Raw genomic sequence first — 23,063 nt, forward strand, 5'->3', positions numbered from 1 at the left:
CCCTGAACCGGTCGCCAGCCAATCACAGGGCACATAGAAACAAACAACCATTTGCACTCGCATTCACACCGATAGGCAATTTAGAGTCTTCAATCAACCTACCACGCATGTTTTTGGGATGTGGGAGGAAACCGGAGTACCTGGAGAAAACCCACCCAGCCACGGGGAGAACATGCAAACTCCGCACAGGCGGGGTCGGGATTTGAACCCCAGTCCCCAGAACTACGAGGCAGATGTGTTAACCAGTCGCCCACCGTAATTATTATTATTATTATTATTATTATATAGCTCAGTTGCACAGTGACAAATATTGGAGCATGTAAACATCCACCGACAGACAACACTAAAGTATGCCATCGATCGGTACCTTTATGTCTCAATTTTGCTCTGCAGACAACATTAAAGCACACCAAGTCAGGTTAGCAGTAGTATGTTAGCAAACTTACCTTAAAAATTGCAGAGGTACAATGCGATGTAAAACTTGAAACCTTTTCAAGCCTATTCTGAAGAGTTGCACTGCGGTGCTGGACAATTCTTCGGTAATTTCAATAATTCCAGCGGAAAGCGCCTACCAGAAGTTCAGATGCCACTGAACACCGAATACGGAGGTGTCGACTGCTTAGATCCCTTTCAGCTCTGGGCACAGGACTCCTGTGCCCCAAATTTTTGCACCCCAGACCGGAAATATGTCACCAAACACCACATATGAACGAAACAATTGTTCTCATAATTCTTGCATTAATATTTATCTTACCCATCTAGAAATAGATAACATATATATCAAATATTTGTATTTGATTATTTTCGTTTCATGCAATTTTTTCACGTGTTCTTGGTGAGTCGTGGGGTGGCTCCCCAGTGCCCTGTATTGGCCAGGTGCCATAGCAATACCATGGATTGAGCACTGATTTTGCTCAGTCCTTCAGACGGGGTATGCAGGCGCCTTCAATTTAGCTCCTGTATTATAAGAATTTTTCTTGTTTTTAATATTGAGAAGAACTGCCTTTTATTAGATGGTAAACCCTTCTGTCATGGTCTGGTTTACTTAAACGGGAAACATTACAATAATTAAACAGCAAAGTATCATGGTCAATTTTTATGGATTCATTTAAAATCTGTGCTGAGCCTCTCGGTGCTTTTGTTCAAGGGATTATTGGACTACATCCTGTGGGGGGGGGGGGGGGGGGGACTTGATGCTTTTAAGGCTTTGGCTGACAAATCCGTACTGTCCCTCAGGGATTTGTATCATTGAAGTTTTGCATTGTAGTGCTAACATTCACTGCTGTATCTTAAAAACTGCTCTTGCAGCAATGCTTTACAGCATCTCCTTACTACTGTATTACTGTATGTGTTGTAGGACATTCATCTAAAAGGGGTTATCATCATAAACTCAAACCTTTAGAACAACGGTGTGAATCCTTCCTCACATTTGGTGTCGCAGCAAAGAGAGGAGGAAGCATCGTTTGTCTGGTCAGCGTCATTTTCTCCAGCAGCTTTCTTCCCAAATTTCAAAAAGCAGGTTCCAATCCTCTTCTGGGATCAAACTTACCTTCAAGCAGGTGGCGATGACGGAAATTGAGGTGGGAGTATTGCATGCAATATGCACAACTGGTCTAACGTGTGCATTTTATTTTATTTTTTTCCCCCTTGTCTAAATTGTGGGGAATGTATCAGTTTGAATGTACCAAGTAGTGTTAGAAAGAGGTGAAAGAAAATGGCTTTTTTTAATCAACTGTTCAAGGGAATGTGTCAAACGTTTATCTCATAAAGCAGACGAGTCGGGTTTCCTTCAGATCTTTGTGATTGTACAGCTCAATGAATGGGCTGATGACTGATCTTTTGTTCAAGACATCATGATGGGATTCACTAATATTGAACTGTTGGTTTTAATGTGCACAGGTGTATGGGTGGGTGAAGCCTTCAAGCATGTGTCAAGAGCACCCAGAGCCTACTCCCACAAGTCGAAACTTGAACGTGCAGACACTTTTGTCATGAAAGTGAGTAATATTTCCCTGCTTATGGGTTGGTGGTGTAGGTCGAGTGACAATAAAGACTGCACTTGTGAACAGTATGACACCGCTGTTTTGTATGTCAACCATTTCTCTGAAACACTGAATAAACCCCAAAGCTGCAAGTACCTTTCTGATTCTGACATGTTTCATCAGTACACTTGTATCCATTGTGAGTCCCAATTTGAAATACTGTAAACAAAATCTAATCTGAATCATTGGTTATACAGTAAGTTAACTTACTGGTCAATTTGGCAGCTGATTGATGTGTTTTGTGCGCTTCAGCATTTGTGCATGTAACTAAAAGTGGAAGGTTGAAACTTTATCGACATTGGTTTTGTTTTTCAGTTGCCTATATTCATTTTTATTTCTTCAAATATTTCAGTTTAATATTGCAAACAACTTCACAACATACAAAATGAATAATAGTAACCCAGAAACATGTCTCATATATATATATATATATATATATATATATATATATGTGTGTGTGTGTATATATATATATATATATATATACTTTTTTCTAATATATATCTTTCTCTGGTGGGAATAAAAAAATAAACAGCAAAGCTTTGACAACAGCACCTTGACATAGTATGTAATCCCAACATTATACCTTGAGAAGTTTAGAACAGTAAACAGATAAATTACTTGAGAGGAAAGTTGTTTTCCGCCGAGTATGCAAACGGAAAGTTTTTTTTGGTCAGCCTCATCTTTTTTTTTTGTCAGTGGAGAATTTCTTAATTCACAATTGAAGCAGCATGCAAGCTTTTGAAGATGGAATTGTCCTCTCTCATTCCTTGCCTGTTTTTTTTCCACTTCATTTTGTAAATCTTGGCAACATAAACAAATCACAATGTCTTGAGGAATGTGATATAGTAATTTAAAGTGGGAGCAAATGACTGATCAGATTTTTTTAATCGTTTACAAGGTCATGAATATGTTCAATAAATAGACTTATATCACTTTTACTGTATAAACTTCATCTTTTTTTTACATGCAGTCCATAAAATTTTCATTTGACGGAATAATTTACCCTGTTATGTATATATACAAATAGATATTTTCTCTGTATTCTCTTTTTTAAACTCTTCAATAAAATCTATACATTTTATGCACTATCTCCCTTTTTTAATGGTCAATGTGCATACACAGGAAGTGTCTATCCTTATAAACCGCCAGCCAATCTTCTTTTTGCTATCCATGGTGAGAGCTCGCACGTAGGACTGGGTTGTCCTGCATTGGGAATTATAATGCCGCTTGTCTATTCCTCTGCAGCCGTCCTTTGTGTACCCCATGGGGTTGCATTTGGTCTCGTAAAAGTATTGCTTCAGTTGGCCATTGGGGACAGGAACCTTTTCCATGACGGTAACCGTGTGCCCCGACATGTCTATTGCCGTCTTTTTATCCACCGCTGTCACCCACTGGCTAATACTGTCACACACGCTGAGCTCTCCACGTCGTGAGGGGTCAGAGTGCCGCCGCACCCTCATGGACATATTAGCAGCATCCAGATAGTTTTTGTATTCCTCCAGAAGAAAGAGCAACGGCGGCTCCAAAGGCACTTGGTTGCTGATCATCAACCGCGAGTCGTACATGTCGACATCCTTGGTTTCTGTGGCGACGACTGAAGTGAGACCCCCACCGCCCTGGCTCTTATCTGCCCCCTGTCCCATCTGTGCCGCCTCCGCCTCCCCCTCCACCTCCAGCAGCTCCTCTATCACCTGCTCAAAGGTGTCTGTGAGCGAGGGCATCCCGCGCTGGCCTGGCCCGCCACCATTCTGTGGAGTCCCCCGACCTCTCGCGACCGTCGCGGCGGCGGCGGCGGCGGCGGCAGCGCCCAGGTAGCCTTCCGTCCGATGGCCCTGCATGCCCGGGGCGTCTCTCAGGGGCGCAGCTCTCATGCAACTGAAGTATGAAATAACCATAGTAAGGAACAGGATGGTCATCACTCTTCTAACCTGGTGGAACTGGAGGGACAAAGAAAGACAAGAGGGGAAAAGGGGGAGACGGAGCTAGTTAGTTGAGAGCATTTTGAATGAAGTTAGCTCATATTGAGTGATATTTGCACATTCAAAAGAGAGCTACATAAACTGATATGAACAGTGTTCTCTCAGTCTTTTCTTAGCATGAGTAAACTGTGATCATCCTTTTCATAGGTGAGGTTTGTCTTTGATTCTTATTTGTTGGCATCAATTCACCAGAGCTGTGCTGAAAAGCAGAGGGCGCCGTTATACCAAAGATAGTGAGTGACGGCAAGTAAGCTCTTCGTGTGTCGTATTTGCGCTGTACTATTGAGAACTCTCGGAGGCAATCACAGGCGGAAGCAGTTCTTGCTGTATCTTTTGGCGAAAAGTATCCTTTTTAACACCTGTTGCTTTGATTGCAAACAGGATTACCAAAGAACGACACAACGTTTTGGAGTTGTGGCACATCAGCAGCTCAAGAACTTCATTTCGTTGCAAATCCTGAAGCTGTCTTTCGTCATGTGGTTCCGGAACCACAAAGTAGGGCCCGACAAACAAAAATGAGGCGCTCCACGATTTTTCTTTCTTGAAACTGTTTGGCTCATTCTGGAAGTGTTCCCCCTGCACCAGGTACAAAAAAGGTATGGTCCCGTGATCTTATGTCATCCTTTGTGTAAGATGATTTGTCTTGCTGAGCTCTAGAAATTCCTGTCTTTTGACATTTGAGTGTGGCTTCACAATAGATGCTATTTATGAACATCTACGACTACCTTGTTATTGTTAGGGAACACGCTGCTGATGGCAGAAACTGCCACACACTGCATGCAATGAGGTTGGGCAAATACAAATACAAAACTTGCTTTTTTCCACTTTTGCCAACAATTACGCGAGACGAACACAAGTGTAGTGTATGCTTGGTGTTGAAACCTACGCATGACGGTTGAATTTGGGATAAAAGTGACAGACATGGACTAGCATAATGTATAGCGCTATCATGCGTTGATGTAAGAATATGGTTCTGTTTGTTGTGTGTGTTTCATGACGCGACAATACACAGGATGACTTCCTGAAAACTTGGGAGTGTGGCATTTAACTAGCTCTGGAAAGAAAATTCTTATCATAAGTGGGGAGAACTTTGCTAAGAGCAGGTGGATGACTCCAGAACTCTCTAGGCTGAACCCAGCAGGACATGAATGAGTCAAAAAAAGGTGTCATCTTCGCTACCCTGGAAGGTGCCAAACTTTACACTGACATGATGATTAAACCCTGCTATCTGTCACTCCGACACTGTGCATACGCTAATGATCGAAGAACAGAATAATCCTTACACTCTTAAGAAGTACCCGACAACCTGCATTTCAATTGGGGTCGGTTAGAAAACAAATATATATGGGGGAAAAAGAAGAAAAAAAACAGTGGCTGTGACTGCACAGTGCAGTAAAACATAGTGAACAAAGACACACACACACACACACACACACACAGCCCTGCCTCCTCTCAGAGTGGACACAAGGACCTTTACGGTAAAGAAGGAGCATTTGTTTCGTTCTCAATTGGTGTCTGGGGCTGCAATTAAGCAACATCGGCGACTGCCATAGAGATATCTGCTCTAAAAATAGATGTGCTGGGAGTCTCCCAGTCTATTCAGAATATCACATCCTTCTTCTTAATGAGCCACTCATTCCCCCAAACTCTGGGACACGCTCCTCCACAATGTGTGTGCGCTGGAAGGAGGACGTATAGGGAGATAAGGAGATTGGGGGTATTTTTCCTTCTCGCCAATTAAAACAACAATGAGGACAAAGAATAGTGTAAAGAGCAAATCCATACTTATGAAATTGTAATTAATTATATGCAAACCCACACAGATGAAGCACTCATTATTGTTTGGATGCCAATCAGGAGATGTATATGGGCCTTCCCAGCACAGAAAATCATGTTGGTTTACGGGACGGATGCCAGTCACGAGCTTTACGTGTAGGATGCATTTAGGCTAGGCTGATATTATTATCAGCACTGCACACAAATGGTTCCGCTTCCACATCAAGGAAATGACGGGAGAGGGCTGATTACTGTTAGGCGTCAAACTTCATGCTGGAAATGGTGCAGACAAAGTGCTGCATCTTCCGTAACAGACCACAGGGGTAATATTGCAGCAGCAGGGGGTGGAGAGAGTTGCAGCGTCATTTCGCAGCATAACAACCACAGATGACGTCTCTTCCAGGTCTCCACAGGGGAGAGAATGGAGAGGAGGAGGTTGCTGGGGGGTAATGCCACTCAACAGCGCGCAATTGCATGCAATTCCCCCAGGTATCCTCACACCGGGAACAACAAATGATTGTATTTATATCTCTGTGATTTCCTGTTTCCATCAGGACGATCAATATGGCTTATGTTCTCAATCAACATCCTGTTAAAATGCAATAAAGCCAATGAATCATTTAATTGCTGTGGGGCTGGCTGAGAATTATACAAGCAGCGAAGGAAGATGTTACGCGCACTGCAGGATTTTCACAGTGAATAAAAGCATGTGTTTGTGTGTGGAGCACAACAAGCAAGGAAGGATCCAAATCTTCGAGTTCGCAAGTCATTGTTCGGTCACATATGTGATATTGTATCTCATAATTTCGCGTTTTGCTTGACGTACCTTGATTCAAATGAAAAGGGTATTGATTTGTGTCCGATAATTAAGTCTTAGTCATCACAGTGATTCCCAACTACTGTGCACATCGGTGTGCCCCGTGAAATTGTTCAATTACCAGTCACTACGTCCTGATCCTTACGCTGCTGGTCTTTTAAAGACTCTGAGAGCTGAAATAAAATTTAAAAAAAATTTTTTTTTTAAAAAGGCAGCAGGTTTCTAGAGCATTCTCTATTCAGGCTCTAGTACTCTGGAGTGCCGTACCGGTGGAAATACTCCCGTAAAAGTTTCAATCTCAATTTAAGACTCATTTCTACAGTCTCACATTTGGACCACACCTAGTATGCAAATAGTCTCTTGCAGTGCCTCACCCCCTGACATTTGGATTTTGGTCTGTTTTACTGCCGCTTCTCCTCCATTTTTCTTTGGTTGTGTTCCATGAGATTTCACTCATGTAAAATATGTGCCTTGGCTTAATAAAGGTTGGGAAACACTGGCATTGTTTCCATCCATCCATCCACCCATCTCCATCTCGACAGATGACAGAGAGCAGAGGGACACAAAGGCCTCAGTAACCACTGCTCAAACACGCTTTTATCCGCGGTGACACACCTCTAAGCATGAAGCACACAGAACAATGCGAGAACTTCGACGTCCGCACACACACCAAATGACCACCTGTTCATCTGCTTTGAGGGCACGGCCCATATGGCTGCCATATGGAACTCAGTCTCACATGTATTCTTTGCACCAGGTGGGGATTACAGGACTAAATACCTCATATGACGGATGATGAAAAGTTTGTGTAACACATGAAAGGATTAGCATTCCTTGTCTTTATTATTCAGGCACTAATGTACCTTCAGTTTACTTTATAGCAACATCTACCGCCATTGGAAAACTTCAATATGAGAGATAAACATTGGATTGGACTGTATAGAAAACATTTGTTATCTGCCACCTTGCTTGTTTTGTGCACACTTTGTTCAATTCCTCAACAACCTTGCCAAGTGGAAGTGTACACCAAGCAGCATGTTTGGTCACGTCCAACGCGCACAGAACTCAATGCCAAATGTTCAGCTATAATAACAGTGGATAAACATGCGCACATGATAGGACATTTAGGACACCCCTTGTGTTCCATAATACGGCGCAGTAAAAAAGCAAATCAAGCTGTCAATGGTAATGGCTGACACATGTGGAAGACATGAGATCTGGTTTTAATCTAACACAATTTGAGAGCATATTCAGTAATATACTGTATGAGCACCACCAGGGGATTACACCTGGCACACTGAAGCCAAGCGTACAAACAGCTGCAGTCATGGAGCTGCGCGATCCAAAGGAATTGCTTCCCTCCCACACAGCATGCAGCAGTGGGTAGTGATTCTGAGCATTCACCGCCATCTTTATAAACAATATCAGATTTTATTCAAATGATGTCCTAAAACGTGTTCATTTTACCCATGAATCACCAGATCACTGGAGAATGCTGCACTATTTTTTTTTAAATGAGGGCACTGCCGCAGTTTACATTTCCCTACACTAGGTGGCGCCAGAGACCGTGGAATATTGGCAGGTTTTAGTTTTACGCTCATCTCCCGTCTGCCACAGAAGACGAGACAGAGAAGTATAGATGGATGGATGGATGGATGGATAGATGGATGGATGGATGGATGGATTTATGGATGGATAGATGGATGGATGGATGGATGGATGGATGGATAGATAGATAGATAGATAGATAGATAGATAGATAGATAGATAGATAGATAGATAGATAGATAGATAGATAGATAGATAGATAGATAGATAGATAGATAGATAGATAGATAGATAGAAAGATAGATAGATAGATAGAAAGATAGATGGGTCAGTCAATCAGTCAGTCCGTAATTTGAAGACAGCCAATGCAAACACAACACCACGAAGAAGTGGACCAAAGTGGCCGGTGTAGCTTTGGTCTCAGGTTTCCCATAAAGTCTTAATGAGTGATGAGTCCATCAAAGTTTCTTTTTTTCTTTTTTTTTTCTCGGAACTTGTTTGTTTTTGTCTTTTTTTTTACTTTGGTGAATAAAGACTGACTTGTTGGGGGAGTGTGTGTGAGAGAGAGGGGGGGTGGGGGGTTCTGATACTCCTAAAAACTTGGAGTTGCAGTGTAGGTGTTCAAATGAGATTGTTTTGCTACAGAAGCACGCTGAACCGTTGACATTCAAGATAAATAATATCCAGCCCAACTGCTTCTTACTGTACAGCGGTGAAACAAGCGTGCTACTTATGTGTTGGATTACATATAGTTGTAAGTATAGTATAGCGTATAGTTATTGTTCTACTTCGGAAACTCAGTCAACATGATAACAGCGGTTGTTTGTTTTTTTTTTGTTTTAAATTAATGAACGGCAGGATAAGATTTCACATACCCCCTCTGGGGCCGCGTTGCTGTCTGTCCACAGGATAACGAGACATGATGAGGCTATTTTAGATCCAACACACAAACCACCAACTTTTTTGATATTATTATTTGACTTTTTTATTTATTTATTTTTAATTTAAATTTTTTTTTTTTTTTTTTTTTTTTTTTTAGAAGAGCAGCATCCAACAAAGCTACAAGAAGTTGCGAGAGAAACATACCTTGTGCTGCCCAGTCGTAAAAACAGACCATTCAACAGGACAGTGTCATCTGGGCTGTCCTGGCCAACTCCCTGAGTAATTTCGACTTTTTCCTCTCTTCCTGACAAGCTTCGGGATATCTCTTCAGGTTTGGAGCAAATACATTAAATTATTGATGGTGGAAATTGCATGGATGAGGTCACGCACTCCCATGGCTGGACGGCTCCGGTGGAGATGGTGTGTGAAAGCCGAGTTGTCGCCCGCATGTCGCCGCCTGCAGCAGCAGCGGCAGCCGAGGAGGAGGAGGAGGAGCGAGCAAGTGTCGGGATGAAGACAAGAGAGCCGTGGCGCTCGGAATGGGGAGCCTGCGTGGAAGTCGAGCAACTTTACTACACGATGACGCTGCAACATGTGACCAGCGGCTGGCTGGCTCACTGCTCGCCTCCAACTCCCGTTTCAACACCCCGAGGCGGAACTATTAGTGCGCCCTCACTGCGCATCTTGTCTTTTTTCGTTCACACAGCACACCCACACCATGATGTCTGACTAGATATATTTTCTATAGTATATTTTGAGCTCACACACGCGTGCGCGAAGCCTCATTGCTTCCGTGTTTAGCCCACCAAACATGGTGGCATATTTCTCGAGGGTTGTGCGTCAGCGTGCAAGTCGTGACCCAACGCGGAGACGCACGAGAATCAACCTATAGTCTGCATTTAAATCATTTATTCATGAGCATCACTATCCTTAGTCATATTTGCGTGGGCAGTCCAAAAACAAATTATGTTTTTGGCTCACTGCATCTTACAGTGAATCGAAACCAAATAGGATGATTGTTCAATGCCAACAGACACTGAGGGCTAATCAAAAGATGAACTTACTGAAAGAAAAGCCTTGCTTAAAAAAAGAAAATAAAAAAAATCTAAGCCATCTCTACAGCAAATGGATGGGTCCTTTAAATGGATATACTATATGCAGTATCATACAACTATTAACAAAAGAGGTGAAGGGAGGCTACAGTGGATATAAAAAGTCAGCACACCCCTGTTTAAATTCCAAATGGCGCGGGGCAAGGTGGAAGCATATGTACAGTTCTCATAAATTCCCATCAGATTTCAAATCAATGCGTAACATTGATCGGAAAGGGTAAATGAAAAAAAATATGAATAAAGAAATAATGGGCTGCAAAAAAATGGGTACGTTATTCATCCAGAGGGGGAAAGAAAGAAATAAAAAATAGTAGGGGTGGGAGGCGGGTGCTTGAGCACCACCTAGTGGCTGTGTGCACGTGCCCGGTCATTTTGCAAAGTCATAATCAGCTTTCAGGCACACAAACATATTTGAATGACAGTACCAGAGCTAGCACATGTTTATTAACAATGGACTATGTCCCCTTCCCAAAGAGCAGTTCAAGCCTTTGAGTGGATGTTGAACATTTTGAAACTGATGGATATTATTGGAAAACAGCATCTCATCATCGTTTGTGACGACAGTGCAAAGACGAAAAGTGATTTGTTTGCTCTATGACCACCATAATTCTTCCCCGCATAGGCTTATGTGCTGGGGAGCTCCCGTTTGGCGTGCAGCAATATCGGAGTGGATGCTCACACCTGCCTAATGAGTCAGCCCCACCTCCAACACACCCGGTGACATGCCAAGACAGATATAGCCATAGCCCTCCCCGAAGGCCCACAGGAGGTGAGGACAAACTCTGGATGACAAAGACTTGCACCAGCAATCACTGAGGGACATGACTCCAGTGAGGACAAAAAAAAAATAAAAATAAAATGCACACATGCACAAGGGGTCTGTTGCAAACAAGTAATTCATAAATAAATCATTTGCTATCTCATTAGAGTCACAAAAACAACAACACAGTCTCGCTCGCTCATTTGTGCAAATGCAGCACAACTGAAGCCAATGTAGCAAGTGGAGCCTTTTGGCTTGCGTGCAGCGTCAGAGGCTTTAGGGACTAGTTTTCTCAATGAATTCCAAATAACGTGTGATAAATGGATGCAACAAAGTGCTCCAAGCTCGGAGGGATGTGTGAGGCCTGCCTGTGTTAAAGCAACCTGTAGTCCTTCTGAAAACTAAACCACTATTTCATCCGCACCGTGGTGTTCGATTTCTGCAGGTTTAAGATTTCTCAGGAACAATGACTTCAAACTGTCTGAGGCGTATAGATGAACATCTTTTGTCTTTGGGGCGGGGGGTGGTATACATGGCTCATGTTTTAATCGAGCCATGTAACAAACGTGATTTGCATTTACACTTCTCTCTTCCTTAACGTCTTCCCTGTTTGAAGAAGAAACGTGTATAACCTTTCTTATACGGTTTCTGCTGCCATGCAGAGAGAGAGAGAGAGAGAGAGAGAGAGAGAGAGAGACGGGCAGTCTGCACTGCTGATGGCTTCATTCATTCAGCTTGCTTGCTTGCTTGCTTGTGCAAGACAGGAACTGCGTAACATGGGGAAGGGGGAAATGACATTTGGCGAAATTGTCATTTTCACTGGGGATAAAGAAAGTAGATGAGGGCACTTGGATCAAAGTGGGAGTGCATCCCTCCTCGAGCAAACACTTTGTATAAGGTTAGATGACGTCAAACGGCGAGGGTGGGCTGCGGAGCACTTGGGACGCCTTTGAAATTGGTAAACTCGGGTCCTTTAATCGAACGAGACACTGGGATGAGGAGTTAATGCAGTCCTTCCTGTGATGACAATACCTTTATTCCAATAATGAGCAAGAGGCAGCAGTCATTTCAACTACTTCTTTGTGTCTTTTAATGGCACAGAATGCAATTCACACTGAAACCTATTAAGGCTCTCGGTGTCTGTCTCTCTTTGCTTGGCATATGCCTTCAGCGCCCCCCCTCCCCTCCCCGACATACAAATCCGATGTCAGCACAGCATCAATAACCTTTGCATGGTTCACTGCCGAAGGAAAAGCGCCTATATTACGCCTTGAAATGGACTCCAAAACATTCAAATATGCGTGATGCGGATCCATTGGTTCAAGAGGGAACTTAATAATAAAATAATAATGACCGTATCCGCGTTCTAAAGTATCCAAAGCCTCGCCTCCTGACAGAACTCGTTTAAACAAGCCTGTTAATTGGATGAAGGCGATGGTGATGAAGATGATGACGGTGGTGACTAAAAGCGGCAGCGGTGGCGGCGGGGCGATGGAGCCTTCATTGCCATGATTAAGATGATTATTCCTTGCTCTAAATATATCATGACGTCCGCCTGCTGCTGCTGCTGCTGCTGCTGTGTGGAGATTTCCGCCATCTATAGCCCCCAAATAATCGATAGCCCATTTCTAATTTATATCGTGTACACTGGCGAGCCGACAGTTTGTTATAATAAATGAATGAGAAACAGAGCGGAAAGGACTCGATGTGGTGTCGGAAAAGGAAGGGGGGAGGGGGGGGGGGGCATTTTGTCATTATAAATATTAAAAGACACAAAATAATAATAATAATAAGAAGAAGAATTTGAACAAATCCGTTTAAAGCGCACGAATTGATCTAAATAAGACAAAGGCCAACGCAAACACACGCGGGTCAGCTATAGGAATTATTAATCATAAAAATGAGACGTGAACGTTGGCTTTTTTTTCTCTCGAAATGAATAAAGCCAAGCGAAACAATTTGACGTGAATTTTGACGCCCACCGCAACTCTGCAGAGAGCGAGCGAGAGAGAGAGAGAGAGAGAGAGAGAGAGAGAGAGAGAGAGAGAGATTCTCAGTGAAGATAACGCGTGCGTCCGAGTGCGCGCGCAGACGCACGCCCGCACACGCGCACGCGCGCGCAGCCCCATTTATGGACTGATCCGCTGACGTACATTGCAGAAAAAGTGCTATAAAAAAACCTTCATACATACAAAGTGTGTCGTGCCACCCCACAGACCCCTCCTAACCCGCCTCCGCTCATCCCTCCTCCTCCACCCAACACGCCCACGCCCACACTATAATCCCACATCTCAATCGGGGAAAAAAAAAAATATATATATATATATATATATATATATATTGCAACATGTCCAGAAAGATATTTTTTTCTTAATGTAATTCAATCGTTGACCGATACAAAATATGCAACAATACGACAAATAATGACAAAAAGACGGATTACAATTTCACTATTTGTGACTCTAAATAATAATAATTAAAAAAAATAAAAATAAAGAAATCACCTTTCAGATTCGTGTAATTTTTATTATTCTTGTTTTTGTTTTCTTTCAAAAAAAAAAGGTTTGCTTATAAATTAAGCCGAAATGTTACTGCTGCGACGTGGTAGTTTAGAAGCGACGTATTATAAACGTTATAAATAATGAAATATTTGTCTGGACGTAATCAACAGAATATGATAAGCGCACTTTCGCCAGCGAATAAAACGTACGAGGACGTTCCCGTCATTCAAACGCGATGCGAGAAACGTGAGGACAAATTCGTTGATTGGAAAAGATGCCGCGTGGAAGATGAGTGTGGCAGATGAAAACAGGACTGAATGTGGGCGTTGGGGCTTTTCTCTTCTCGTTTTGCAGTTGCTTCGTCTTGGATCAGAACATCTTCAATCGTTGACGGGAGGAGAAGGAGGGAAAGAAAAGGCAAGAAGGTGGAGAGAGGGAGTGAAAGGAAGATGGGGAGTGGAAATGGACAATATCCAAAGCTTCTCGAGTGATTTTTTTTTTTTTTTTTGGGGGGGGGGGGTTAGAGAATGAAGCACTTTAAAGTGACAATCGTATAAATCTGTGGAACCTCGAGTGCCCGTTGATATGAAGTCCTTATTTTTGAAGGGGGGGGGGGGGGGGGGGGGATGCGCACAAGTGCATGTGAAGACATGATGTCTCTCATCACATCTGCCGGTGACGGGCTCGGGCCACGCCCATATTATTATTATTATTATTATTATTATTATTATTATCATTCTTCTTATTTTTTTTAATACAAATTTCACACGAAACAAATTCTTTGCAATAAACCATTTGCTTTTGGCAAATTCCACGAGGACGCACTGATTACCACGGATGTATTTTTAAGAGTGTTATTCCTGTGCAGCCTGTGGTTGTGGCATGCACGCCCCCCCCCCCCCCCCAAAAAAAAAAATAAAAAAAACGAGGGGGTATAGTAAGGGGAGCAGGTGAAGCGAAAAGCACCTTATGAATGAAACCGTGGAGCGGTCGTAGTAAAAACACAAGTGATTTGATGGCGATGACGGGAGGGGTGGCGGGCTGGGGGGCTGGGGGAGGGGAGGAGGAGGGGGTAAAGCGTAGGGCTATATTTGGACCGATAACAGAATCCACAGACATCAAGACAAAACATGAATGTAGCAAAGAAAGCACGGATAAATATGCACGTAGGGCGGGGGGGGGGGATGGAAGATGGCAGCTTTTGTTTTCCCGTACATGTGTTATCACGACTATCACTCCATTATTGATGTACGCCCAGCCAAGGACCAGTCCTCCGGTTGTGGAGCAGGATCACTGCAGCGTCTTACTTCCCATATTGGGAGCATGATTAGGCATAACGCAACCATTACGCACATTGTTGCAGCAAGGTAGCTCCGGAAACTCTAAAGCGTCTCACACACACACACACGCACACACACACAAAAAAAAAAAAAGCAAAGAAAAGAAAAATGAAAAGCCCGTTTGAATAAATTAGAACCTAGAATTCTCAATAGAGACATTTGACAAGACTTCCGTGCGAACCTTTATTCTTGCCTCATGCATTCATTCACGTTCGTTACTACAAAAAAAAAAAAAAAAAAAAAAAGCAGCCATTTCATCGGCCGGGGGTTATTTCCGTGACCGACGCCGACAATGCAGGCGAGGATGCGAGGCGGCATGCCGTGCTTCAAAAGCTCAAGTTCGTTGGAGAAAAGCCCGAAAGGACGACAGCAACAAAAGAGTGAGATGAAAACAATGCATGGGGCTCTTACCTTTACAAGGGCTGACAACCACTACGTGCGTGGTTAGATCTCCGCGACCAACGCTTGCATGTCCCAAAGTTTAAACGCAGTGTGGGGGGGCTTACAGGTACTGACAATGTGCGGTGCAAAGAAAGAAAGAAGAAAAAAAGAAAAAGAAAAAAAACACACCAGACACCCTAACGTTACAACTTTGACAAGGCTCTAGCGAAAAAAAGCACATGCGCTTTTCTTCCCACTGCACTCCTCTCTCGTTCGCATTTTGTTTTTTTTTCTTTTCTTAATCTCGTTTAAAAGACAACAGGCTCCCTGAGGATAATCTTACCAAAAGTTGGAAAAACAATCCCAGGTTTGGCAAAGAGGGGGGAAGCGAGCGAGTTGGCGTCCACCGTGTGCGCGTTTGGTCCATGCACGGCTCCGGTGCCTCTGTCCAATGTGCTGAAAGCATCACACAGCCTGGGGAACTACAGTATAAGGGGCCACGGAAATATTTGGATACTTCTGTTGAGTGCCCACTTAAAAAAAAAAAAAAAAAAAAAAAAAAAAAAAAAAAAAAAACAACTGCTGCTGCTGCTGCTGCTCTTGTCACGTGTATTTCCCCTCTCTTGCAAAACCCACTGTGTTAATACGCGATCACGTGTCGGTTGGACATTTCCTTCCAGATAACGACTCCTATTTATGAAAACAAACAAACAAACAAACAAACACACAAACACACAAACAAACCAAAAAAAGCCGCTCCGGTCGCCCTGTTAAAATCCGCCTTAAATGATACCCGCTGAGCCAGAGCTCCAAGTGTGGCACTTAAGTGGGCACGTGTTGCTTTCAAAGAACATACATGCATGTGTGCGTGCACGAGCCTCCTGGAAGTCTCAGCATACGCGCGCGCAGAGCCGCTGGCATGTATTCCGCGGTTGCCTTACCTGCCTCGGTGTAGCCCCAAACCGCCACACAATCTTTACCCCCCCCCTAACACCACCCCACCACCCCACCCCCACACACATCCCCCCACTACCACCCCGACCCCCCCCCCCCACCCGCACAAGCTTGGTCAACATGAGCCTTCAACACACAACGGAGTCTCGCTATACTGTAGTGACTTTTGTCAAGTCGAAGCCCTCCGAGCCTGCCGGCGATGCAGCGCTTAAACGCCAAGCACGACTATTTGCCGAGAACGCCGCGTTTCCAGAGGCTTACTTACCATTTTTTTTTTCTCCCCCCCCTACGCTGTCCCGGAGATAGAAGTGTCTTAATATCCACTCACTCCAACAGATGCTGGTAGGTAATGTGTCTTGTTTGAAGTCATCATCTGAGAAGTTCTGCTGTGCTCAGTAGATCGCCCACCACTTCGCTGACTTATGAATCTAATAACCCTTCGCAATATCGCCGTGCTTAAACTCTCTTAGGCAAAAAAGAAGAAGAAGAAGAAGAAGAAGAAGATGATGATGAAGAAGAAGAAAACCTTGGTGGCTCGACGGGAAAGACGAATCATCAACAAGCCCGACTTGTCAGAGAGATGCTTGCACGCACACACTCGCCCGGACAACGCCATTATAGGGGCAGCAGGCAACTTTAGGACGGGGACTCGGTCCTGACTGGTTGGGGGGGGGCGGGGGAGGGTGTGGGGGGGGGGGGTCCTTAACTGCCTCACAGCTTTTCAGGCGCAGTCGAGGCGTACCTAACTTTTATTCCACAATTAATCGATAGCGCCCATTCCTGTCCGCATAACTTGTTGCTCAATCATACTTAACGTTGCCTCTCACACAGATGCACTCGAAATCCCACCCCCCCCAAAAAAAAAAAAAAAAAAAAAAAAACCCCTGCAGAAGAGTTCTACTCCGAGCGTTTGAAACCCCCGTAACGCTACTTTTGGATGACAATTACGGGGAAGTTCAAAGGCGAAATCTCTTTTGAGTAAAATTCCATCAGTTGCGGTGCCATCTGATTGTTATGCAGTGACGAGGCGCTGCGCTTGCAAGCCATGCCCCAAATGTACTGAGCAACATGAGTAATAGGTGAGATTCGCCTGAGTCCGTGCCAGCATGCCAAACTTTCTTAAAAGTGTTTATGTCATTCGTGTGGTTTAAATGACTTTATTTGTTGTTGTTTGTTTTCCCGGGTGTGTGTGTGTGTGTGTGGGGGGGGGCATCCTTCCTAGTCGGAGGAAACCACACTGCATGCATGGGTGGTGCTTTATCCTGGAACCTGTAGGTGTATGGAAGAGACAATGGCAGCAATGTGACAACTCATTGGACACTTGTGTCACAAACAAGAAAGCTGTGAATCAAGCTCCAACGAACGCACGAATCCAGTAAAGCATCTTAAAGTCATCATGATGATGATGATGATGATGATGATGAGGCCCAGGATATTTTACTTACAGACGACTGAGCCCATTAAAACTCTCACTTGATCGTGGCAAACTTGTACGCTTTGGGGACATACATACAAATGTATCATTAAATATAACAAGAGAAAAGTCAATTATACTGATGTGACCGGGCATGTGCACACATAGACTCCCAGTGGTGCTCAAGCACCTGCCCCTAACAAAGTGCCCTATTTTTTCTTCATTCGGCAATATTTAGGAAATAAAAATATTGCAAATCACACTCGATGACATTCATTCCACCCAAAGTGTTTCGATATTTGCGGGGCATTTATTTGAGTCCTTGGGAGGAATGTACATATGCTCGAACCTTAATATGTTTGGCGTTAATCAGAGGTACTTTGAATGGTGGGAGGTGTCACCAATCACCGAAAATAAGTAAAAAGGTATCATTAAATAATAACGAATGAATAGTACATTGTATTGATGTGACCAGCCACGTGCACACATAGATTACAAGTGGTGCTCAAGAACCTGCTCTTTTGCCTCGGATGACAAAAAAGTGCTGCATTTTTCTTCATTCATCAATAATAAATAAATACAAATTTCCCTTTGAGGCGGCACGGTGGACGACTGGTTAGAGCGTCTGCCTCAGAGTTCTGGAGTCCGGGGTTCAATCCCCGGCCCCGCCTGTGTGGAGTGCGCATGTTCTCCCCGTGCCTGCGTGGGTTTTCTCCACACATCCCAAACACATGCGTGGTAGGTTAATTGACGAGTCTAAATTTCCCGAATGTGAGTGCGAATGGTTGTTAGTTTCTATGCGCCCTGCGATTGGCTGGCAACCAGTTCAGGGTCTACCCCGCCTCCTGCCCGATGATAGCTGGGATAGGCTCCAGCGCGCCCGCGACCCCTGTGAGGATGAGCAACTCAGAAAATGGATGGATTACCCTTTGTGACATCAATTCCACCTGAAGTGTTTTGATATTTCAGGTCATTTGTTTTGAGTCCATGGGAGGAATTTACATATGCTCCCACCTTAATGTATTTGGAGTTAATCAGAGGCGCTACAGTTGTTTATTTTGACTTCCCCTCTCTATTTTTTTTCAATTGAGTAGTGAAAAAAAATATTTTTCAAATATTTATCTTAGTGTTATTTTTGTATATCACAAAAACCTGCCGTCTGAGACTTGTTACAGTCATTGCAGCTTCCCTTCATCTCCTTTGTTAATTGTTGACTGTGTTGATTTTGTTAACAGAAGTAAATATATAAGATGTACTAGGTTTTTTCCCCCCTTCATTTTATGACTGATTTTGGCAATGGGTGGCCTGTTTTTTGGGGGGCTTGAGCCCCCGCCCCATATGTCTGTGCACCTGCCTGTAACCCAATGTCTTCCCAATATTTTTTTTTAATCAAGATTTACAATTGAAATATGCTTTCACCACAGAAACCTACCAAAATGGGTCATATACCACTCTAACATTTGCATACACTGTGAATACTGTAAATGGATGATAAAGAACACTACAGACACTTTATTACAATAAACAATAACAAGAAAGCCACAGAATTGATGATGACTAAAATAACATTGTAATAGCTCACTTTGGTTTCCTGCCACTAAGTAGGGAAAGGCCGCCATGCTTTAATGAAGTTTGAATGTTCTGCAGGTGAGAAAAGCAACAAGTGCCGTACCACAGACTCTCCGATAGGTCGCTCACGCACAGCTTATTCCTTACTACAGTTTTCTATTACATCCTCAATGTAGAGGCCCTACACATGCGGACAACGGGTTATTCAAATAAGGGCGTGACGTAAAGAGGGGGAGAAGAAACACGCCACCTCGCCTGAGACCGCACGCTGCGGATGAACAATCCACCCTTGTCGGCTGCACATGATTTAATGATAAGGATGTATGTGTCCCATCAACTCCAAGCACTCCCACCACCAACACTGCCATCCTCCTCCTCCTCCTCCTCCTCCTCCTCCACTCAGTCCTCTCTGCTTCCTGACGTGGTAACATGAATGGCTCCTACTTGTGATGTTGTTAACACTTCCTCTGCTCCCACAGCTCCTCGCAGACTTGCTGCCTGACTCATGCTCGTCCCTTTTCCCACTCGCCGAGCCTTCGCCACTGCTCTTCACCACCATACATCTTATGGCTTGGCCTGAGGTCACGGATTAAACGCTCACACGCCCTGGCTCGTGTTCTTTCGCTCTGTGGTCAGCCGAGATGCTCACTCTTTCAAATTTGAAGTGGCTAAGTGAAATAAAATGTGCTGCTTATGCTTGAAGCCAACAGGCAGCCAGATATGGAGATTAATGTGTGCAATTATACATTTTTGTACTCTCTTTAAAGAAATATATTGTGGTGCAGATATTAAGACATAAGATCAAGTATTATCACTATTTAATAGCGGGCTCATTTTAACACTTCACCTCTACTTAGGGAATTTGCTCCACTTCCAAAGCAGCAATCTTCCTTTAAGATGTGATCTCATTCTATTTAATCCAATCTTTGGTGAGGTGTGCAGGGAGTCGACAATAATATGAGCTTGAAAAGCAATCCCAGCTCCGCCTCCAGCGAATGATATGAAATTAATCGCCAGAAAGGTATTGTTGAAGCACCACATTAACACTGCAAGTCATCAAACCTCCGTGTTTACATCTGCTAATTGCTTTTGGACCTCGTCTGGTCTCCAGAATCATTACGAAAATGTTGAGTGCCAGCCTAAAATCTTGGGTCAATCAGCACTTTCGTATCCTTCGCCACAATGACAACTATTAAGTCTTGGCTGCATTATAATTACTGTTACAATATTGATAACAAGTTCCCCTTATCATGTGTTCTTATAAGGGTCTTCCATTATAGACAGAAGCTCTGGCCCCCAACCTTTACAGGGGTGTCAAAGTCATTTTCATTGGGGGCCACATCGTAGTTATGGTTTCTCTTGCAGGGGTGTCAGCATTGTAAAATCCATCCATCCATCCATCCATTTTGCTCCCCTGTTAAATCACGAATTAAGTGTGGCTAATCACATTTTTGGGAAATCTGAGTTCATTTTCACTGACCACACCCAAGTCCGATTACCTCCAGACCTGTTCAATCAAGAAATCACTGAAATAGAACCTGTCTGACAAAATGCCACAATCCAAATCAATTCAAGAAGAGTTGGTTTTCTATGTCATAAGAAAAAATGTATATTTTTTTTTCTTGTCTTGTCTTGTCAGCCCGTGAGGGCTGGGCTCGTCCGTTTTATGGCCCGATGGAATGAAAATATACATTTTTAACAACAGATTGAATTTGAAATCAGAAATCATGGAAAATAGTGACAACCAAGTAGTAAGTAGTAAGTAGTTCAGTGAATGTAAAGAAGGTATTTTTTTTTTTTGAAGGAAAATGCTTGTAATACCTGTAAAAGTGAAAAAAAAAATTGTGCAGATTTTGTGCTAAAATGAAATGAAATCTAGCAAGAAACATGCAGTAGACATAATTAGAATGATGCGGCAGGCTGGATCTGGGCCCCGGGCCTGGAGTTTGACACCTACGCGGTAGGACATTTGGGACCCACAAAGAGGAGGAAGAACACAACAAATGTCGTGATAATTAACCTACTCAAGCCTCTATTATGAAACATACGAGGTTGTGATTGCTTTAAATGGCGTGCACACAAAATAGTTGGGGTCAAATCACAGTGGAAACCTGTTGACAATGTGCTTCACATTGCTCTAAAATATCCCTGAAAAGGGTGGAAATTAATTACCGGGCTTGGCCAGTGACTCACAGCTCAGGTCGTATGGAAGTAATGCAGCCTGTAAATGATCGCCCTGCTGCCACCATACTTCAAACTGGTGCCAAGTGCTGCCTTTGTGCTAATTTGGCTGTTGTGAGTACAGTGTGACGGACAGTGTCAGGATGGATGGTTGTTTGGCTTGCTCCAGTGGCTCCACAGGCTGAAATAGAACCGAAGGAGACGGTTTCTGCATGGATTTGCAGTCTTATCATCTAACTCTGAACTGCCAGCTGAACACCAGGAGAGTGTGTAAACTGTATTTACCACCTTCAGAGGGAAATCTGGAGCTTTCGGTGTGCTATAAGTGCACTGATCTCTTAAATCTGACTAACCTGACAGCGGTCAAGGCAGCATCTACTTCTGGTCTACCTGAATGATTCTCTTTAATACCATTTTCAAATTAGACACCATGACTTCCAGATCATCACTGATGGCGTTGCGGTACACTCGCCTGACTTTGGTGCGGGCGGCGTGGGTTCAGTGCCCACTCAGTGACGCTGGGAATGTGAGTGCGAATGGTTGTCCGCCTTTCGCCCAAAGTCAGCTGGGATAGGCTCCGGCGACCCGCGACCCGCGACCCTCACCAGGATAAGCGGTGTTGAAAATGGATGGATGGATGGACTTCCAGATCAGAATTGAATTAAACTTCCTGGGTGACATCGTGTGTTGATCATGTGTGATTGTGGAACGGTTTACTGGTAACAGAGGGATTGTTTTTAATTTCAGTCTGAAATCAGAGGCCATTGTGTCATCCTGTTAAGTATAAACGGGCACTGCAAATGAAAATGAGGCCTTGCTTGAATTTGTTTTTTCAAGTGGAGGCTGGGTTGACCTCAGTCGAACACGTATCTGCTGGAGTGGAATATACTGCTTGTCTGCCAGTAGTTTTATGGCTGCCCTGCTCAGGGAAGTAATCTCAACCTGTCACCAGACTGAGAAGCGGCCGAAGCAGACAAGGTCCGAAGATTGTCTTTGTCTGGTCTGATTTTGCAGGTGAAACTCAGCAAGACCAATCCGAATGCACCTACAAGTATAACTCAGCTCAGGAGGGTGACATTTTAACGGCGCATGTATGTGAATGAATGTATTCATCGTGCAGCATGGTGCATGGAGCATGACGCTCTGCTCTGTTTTTTGTTTTTTTTCATTTTATTGAATTTTTTTTTTTTTTAGCCTGAATGTGTATTCAGATGTGTCAATTTGGATAAAGGTATTTGCATGTTATAGCAAGGTCAAAGCCACACTTGGCTTTCAGTGGAAGTGACTTGAAATTTTGCATACGACTCTGTGAATGGGAGCCACTTCATAATGTGCAAAATAACACACGTTGCAAGTATGATGCACTGACCTTTAATGCAGCACACATGTGGAACATCTGTCCACATTTCATGATTTGGCCCCTCTTTCATTACTATCCTATTGGTATGCTAAACTGCTTACAAACGCGTATACAGTCAGACACAATGGAATGTAACTCAAAAGACAACTAGAGAAGAAATTGATGAGTGGGGCGGGGTGTTGAGGGAAGTTTTCCCCCACTAATGCGTAACGCCCCTTCTGGCCAAATATTGTGCGTGAAAAGAATGCTGTAATCATTTTTAAACCAGTTTCTAAAGTCAGGTTGCCGCACTTGTCTCACACATTTACAAATCTGACTCTTAATGTCAGTGCCTCACCAGCCATGAACCTCAACCGAACGTCACTGTGTGTTCAACACTGTACACGACTAAAAGTCAAGTTTAAAGTAGAAGTAAGGAACAATTGGTTCGGACAAGCTGCAGAG

At 43.6% G+C, this 23,063-nt stretch overlaps 1 protein-coding gene across 4 annotated transcripts; it reads right to left on the reverse strand.

The window, feature by feature from the left end:
* Nucleotides 1-2,552: 2,552 nt before the first annotated feature.
* bdnf (brain-derived neurotrophic factor) lies at nt 2,553-16,720 on the reverse strand. Of its 4 annotated transcripts, none has more exons than XM_061758752.1 (2): nt 16,361-16,720; nt 2,553-3,982 (listed from the first exon to the last, which is right to left on the reverse strand). In XM_061758752.1, exons 1-2 carry the CDS (start codon nt 16,361-16,363, stop codon nt 3,131-3,133), a joined length of 855 nt encoding a protein of 284 aa, XP_061614736.1. In that variant the 5' UTR covers nt 16,364-16,720; the 3' UTR covers nt 2,553-3,130. The 4 variants fall into 4 exon arrangements, with proteins under 4 accessions (XP_061614736.1, XP_061614726.1, XP_061614750.1 ...); XM_061758742.1 differs by lacking the exon at nt 16,361-16,720 and adding an exon at nt 15,485-15,644; XM_061758766.1 differs by lacking the exon at nt 16,361-16,720 and adding an exon at nt 15,172-15,455.
* Between the last annotated feature and the right edge of the window lie 6,343 nt (nt 16,721-23,063).

This window comes from Phyllopteryx taeniolatus, chromosome 2 (assembly GCF_024500385.1).
Source record: "Phyllopteryx taeniolatus isolate TA_2022b chromosome 2, UOR_Ptae_1.2, whole genome shotgun sequence".
In the NCBI taxonomy this organism is placed as follows: domain Eukaryota; kingdom Metazoa; phylum Chordata; class Actinopteri; order Syngnathiformes; family Syngnathidae; genus Phyllopteryx; species Phyllopteryx taeniolatus.

Excerpts from the sequence above, each read along its gene's own strand:
- bdnf (XM_061758742.1), bottom strand. The coding sequence starts at position 15,607 with ATGCTTTCAGCACATTGGACAGAGGCACCGGAGCCGTGCATGGACCAA. Across the intron at positions 3,983-15,484 it reads GATTGTTTTTCCAACTTTTG|TTCCACCAGGTTAGAAGAGT; the intron begins GTAAGATTATCC and ends TTGTCCCTCCAG.